Raw genomic sequence first — 5,124 nt, 5'->3', positions numbered from 1 at the left:
TCGATATCAACGCAATTCCTACGGTTTGAAAATTTTACAACTCGATTAGACATCGGATTGAGTTATTTTGCGTTGGATTAAGTTGGATTGATCAGGTTGGTCGGGTTTTTAAGCAATGTATTACACACTAAAAGGAAGGCTTGGGTACAACATTTGATAACGATGATAAAAGTGGCATCAAATTCACTTGTGCATATATAAACTATGATAAAAGTGGTATCAAATTCACTTGTGCATATATGATGGATCTTGTCCTATTAAAAGTTGTGGGAAAAGTTAGTCACCTAGTCCATGTCACCCGAGTATATTGTGATCATATTAAATCTCATTCTCACATATCAAGCCATAAGAGAGGAACCTAAGGTTTTATGACGTAAATCACAAGGGTGGTGTTTGATTGGTTTCAGCATGAGCTCCAAAGGTCAAAGTACCTGGAGGTCTCAAGTTCAAATCTAATAAGGAATAAAAATCTCATTGTGGCCACGGAGGTTCAAATACGGTGACTCCGGATTACCCGCAAAGCAGATGGTCGCCCTAGGATTAGTTGGCTCGCATAACGGGTTGGATATCCATGTTAATTAAAAAACAATTTTATGATGTATGAACATGTTAACATATATGCATATACATACATCATTGGCACCTTCCACAAATAAATCATTCATTTAGCATATCACTTCTATATTTTTCACTATATCAATACTTTTCTCCTACCAAATTAAATAAAAATGCTTTTAACAACTTAATAACACCATTACATATTATTTATTTATATTTTGATGTTAAATAATGTGTTAAAGATGGTTATGGGTAAAATTGGAATTACATATCATTTGTTTTTCATTATATCAAAATAGAACAGACATTCGTTTGATTCATATTTTTCGGAATCAATATTTAAATGACGTAAAATAAAACATTACAAAAAATAAAATAAACAAACCAAAACCCATGTTATTTCTTCTTCATCAACATGTCGTCATCTCTTCATTATTTCTAGACTCGGGGTTCATCGTCACCTCCCTTCTTCTTCAACACAACGCCAACACAAACACGAAACTCCATCGATCATTCTCCCACCTCTATCGTTGCAATTCATATCCATTAACAATGGAAAATCGAGACGAAATCAAAACCCATATCAAAGGAGACCTTTTAGCTCCTCTTCTACTACTTTTTTGTAGCATTATTGGTAATAACTAAGGGGTTGTTTGTTTACCTCTTAATAGTTCCATTAAAAGGCAACCTCAGAATCGTTAAGAGGTAAATTTTGTTTGGCAAAAAAAAATCTGCCTCTTAATGGTTTTAAAACCCTCTAAATGATTTTGTATATTGGATCTCCCTTAACCATTAAGAACCCTAATTTCATTGTACACAATTACCAAACAAATTATATTTCATTTTGCACTATATTATGAGAGTCTTCTAATCATTCTGCAATTGCCAAACACCCCCTTAATGATATAGAATGTGTCTTATTCAATAAACTTTTAAGGGGACGTTTAATACAGAAAACCAAATTTTTTTTTCTAAACTCACTCCTTTTAATTAAAAACACTCTCGTTCCATTTATGAAAAAAAACCATTTTTTCATACCGACAAACAGACAGCTTTATTCATACAAGAAATACGAGAGGTAAACCAACCAAACACCCCTTAGAGGGTGTATAGTAAAAACCTATTGGATTAAAGAAAATATAGAAAGATAAGTATAATAAATAAAACATCATAATAAGGCATAAACTTTACAGAACCCCATTAATGTCTAATTTACTTCTGGTATGGGGGAAAGTACTTTAACTACATAACTACGGCCCTCCCTTCCTACTCCATCGATTATTGAGAACTCATTTCTTCCTCGTTTCTATCACAATCAACATCAAAAACCTAAAAATCCACATCATATTCCCGCTTTTTGACCATAATCATCACCTTTCTCCGTCTCATCGGATGACCAACTGTTCAAGCATTTTGCATACTGCGCCGCCGGCGAACTTGATGATCTTGACGAACAATCCGAATCTGAATTTTTTTTTTAAAACAATTTGGACTCTTAACCATCGTTGTGTTAAAATTTGTTCCAATAAATAATAAACTCGATTTGTTTCTTACCTCTTGAAGCTTTGAATGATCTTTTGCAGTGTAAAATGGCGCTTTGGATCCCATCCTGTTGTTGTAGTAGCGAATCGTCACGACGGTTTGCCGATATTGTTCCCGGAGGAGAGGCGGCCACCGCTGTAGAGGCGGACCGGCTCTTTCCTAAATGCTTGCAAACCACACGAAGTCCAGCCGGCAAGTTACCTTGTTTCAGTCCTTTGGCGTTACTCGGTAGCAGCGGTGGTTCGGAAACTTCTGGAGTTGATTCCTTTTCTCTCTTATGATTCGCGGCCGGAGACTGTTTTTGTTCCTCCGTCGCCGGCGACGGTGCTATGTTCGGCTTGGTAGCTCCTTGAAAGCTTAGTTGACCGGAGAACTTCAACTTCTCGCCGTATCGCTTCGAAACGCGAACGTATAGAGGCTTAACTTTTCTCAGATACCTCTGCATCGCCTCTTTTGAAAATTTCTTCTCCTCTGAAGAAGCAGAACTCGATTCGTCGGAGTTGTCTCGTTTTTTGGGGACTTTTGAACTGTTGTGTCTCTGAAACAACGACACAATCGGAACTTCTTCCACTTTGAATTTCACCGTCATCGACTTGCCGGAATCTTCACTCTCTCCTTTCTGCTCCGCCTTCTCTCCGTCGTCCTCTTTCTTCTGCTCATCCTTCGAATTTGAAGAACCAGATGCGTTGGACTCCGTACCTTCAACAGATTCCGCATTTTTCGATTTCTTAAACTTCAACATCATGACTCGAAACTTTGTCGCCGATTTCATCAACGAAACACGAAACTGCGGTGGCTTTGAATTAGTTGCCGTCGTCTGGTCAACCGGAACAAAGCTGCCTTTGAAGAACAAATCGTCGGAGGGAGAGACTGAAACATTCGCATCCGTCGTACTATCACCGCTGGAACCAGACAAGAGCGTGAACTTCAACTCCCTTTCATCTTCCAGCTCGTCAGATCCATCAGAATCTTCTTCATCTTCCTCCCCATACTCAGCACCGTTTCCAGTTTCACCATCCTTCGCATGCTCTTCACCTCCTCCTTCCTCTCCTTCTTCCGGTAAACTAAACTCCAAATCAAAAAAGGGGCCGTGATCATTGTCGTCATCTTCGTCATCTCCTGTTTCCGACGTTTGGGTGCTGACTGCCGTTACGATGGTGGTACTGGTGGCGGTGGCTGTGGCTGTGGCTGTGGCTGTGGCGGTGGCGGAAGCGGTGGAAGTCCTAACATCAGCATTTCCATTGGCATCAGCGGCAGCATTACTCCTCCAGTACCTTAGCAAGCTAAAAGCTTCCATGGTTGGGAGAGCCAGAATAAAAAAAGAAGGGAATGGGGGGTTAAAAGGGAGGAGAGAGTGAGTAGGTGGGTATGGGGTTTGTTTAATGGCGATGAACAACAGAAACACAGAGGAGTGAGGTAAAGCTTTTTCTCTTTTCACTGTTCAGGAGAGAGAGGCCAACTTTTACCATATAGGTAAGGGGGTGGGTGAATAAAATTGGATAAACTACTGCCCGGTTTTCCTTTGCGATATTTCGACGGAATCCGAAAGAATTAGCTGAGTGACACCGTGGTTTAATGTAAAATGATTAAAAAGTTTTTATAATATAGTGTAAAAAAAATATAATTGTTTATAATGAAATTAGGGCACTGAATGGTTAAGTGAGACCTATGATACAAAATCATTCAAAGAGCTTTAGAATCATTAAAAGATAGACTTTTTTTTTGCTAAAAAAGATTTACCTCTTAACGATTCAGAAACTGCCTCTTAATGTAACTATTAAGAGGTAAACAAATAATCTCTCACTTCCATTAAACAAATCTTATTTGTATTTGTTGTGGATTTAACAAGGTTTTAAATGACGTGAGATTAAACGTGATAGAAAGATCACGTCTCAAGCATTTGGAGTCATAGTAACGCCACGATGTTTGTAGGGAGCCATTTAGAACATTAGGATTTAGTCATTCCATCATAAATATTGTGAGATTCATTTTTGTTGATACCTATTTTCTCAAAAAGACTAAACCGCCTGATAATTATATATGTGTAATACAAATAAAATGCGACCATCTGTATTGTTTTAATCGCACTCCATTCTAATTCAATCTCAGCACTTAATCTTACCAATTTTAAAGAATTTATTTTTTAATTAATTATTCAATAAAAAGGCAATTATCTCTTTTTATTTTTTATTAACTAAAGAAATAATACTTCCTATTTTAGTGGACGGTTTTAATAATTTTAATATATTATCTATATTTATACTATCTTATAAATCAGATTTGTTAAAAGTTTTAAAAACAATTATTAATGCATAAAGTACTACATATTTATGTACAAAGTCTTAAAAACACCTCATAATGCATTAAGTATTACTACTTTATGCATTTAGTCTTAAAATCTTTTAATCTACAATTAAAATAATATATAGTACAAGTTACCAATGCATATTATTACTTTTTCTTTTCATGTTCTCAATATATTTTTGACACATTTCACTCGTGTTTTCATCCTCTCATACCTCTGTCTTCTCATTCCCAAAGGTGAGATTCAAACTGATATTCACCATGGGATATTAAAAGTTTTCGTATTCATCTCTCATTCAATTGATCTAGAACTCTCGGTCTCGCTCTCGATCTCTTGATTCTTTGCTCTTGGTGTAAATCGAACACATTTGTGGAGTCGTTTAAATATGTTGGATTTTAGATATATTGAATTTTAAACTGTCATACAATTTTTTTCACCGATAGACTATAATTGGAACCATAACTCTTATTTATTCAAATTGTATTAATATCTAAAGACCAAGTGTAATTTATATCATCGTTAAATCTTCTCTAATAAAACCAGTGAAACTTCAAAATCGTTAAAATTCACAGCTCCTGCCGCATTGCACGGGTACACAACTAGTTGTTTTTAAATTTAGAATTGACCTTCATACCTATTTTAAACCCTTTTTTTTTCATCTACATCATCAAATTCACAGTTTTTTGTTGCGTCGTATGAGTTTTTGTGAATAATTCGAC

The 5,124-nt window shown here is 36.2% G+C and overlaps 1 protein-coding gene across 1 annotated transcript; it reads right to left on the bottom strand.

Annotated features, from left to right (window-relative positions):
- Positions 1-1,728: 1,728 nt before the first annotated feature.
- LOC112521943 (probable membrane-associated kinase regulator 2) lies at positions 1,729-3,447 on the bottom strand. The gene is made up of 2 exons (XM_025130956.1): positions 2,113-3,447; positions 1,729-2,022 (listed from the first exon to the last, which is right to left on the bottom strand). Exons 1-2 carry the CDS (start codon positions 3,395-3,397, stop codon positions 1,901-1,903), a joined length of 1,407 nt encoding a protein of 468 aa, XP_024986724.1. The 5' UTR covers positions 3,398-3,447; the 3' UTR covers positions 1,729-1,900.
- Positions 3,448-5,124: the final 1,677 nt, after the last annotated feature.

Source organism: Cynara cardunculus (assembly GCF_001531365.2).
Source record: "Cynara cardunculus var. scolymus isolate 2C chromosome LG 11, CcrdV1, whole genome shotgun sequence".
Classification (NCBI taxonomy): domain Eukaryota; kingdom Viridiplantae; phylum Streptophyta; class Magnoliopsida; order Asterales; family Asteraceae; genus Cynara; species Cynara cardunculus.
This window is presented reverse-complemented; position numbering and strand designations above follow the sequence as displayed.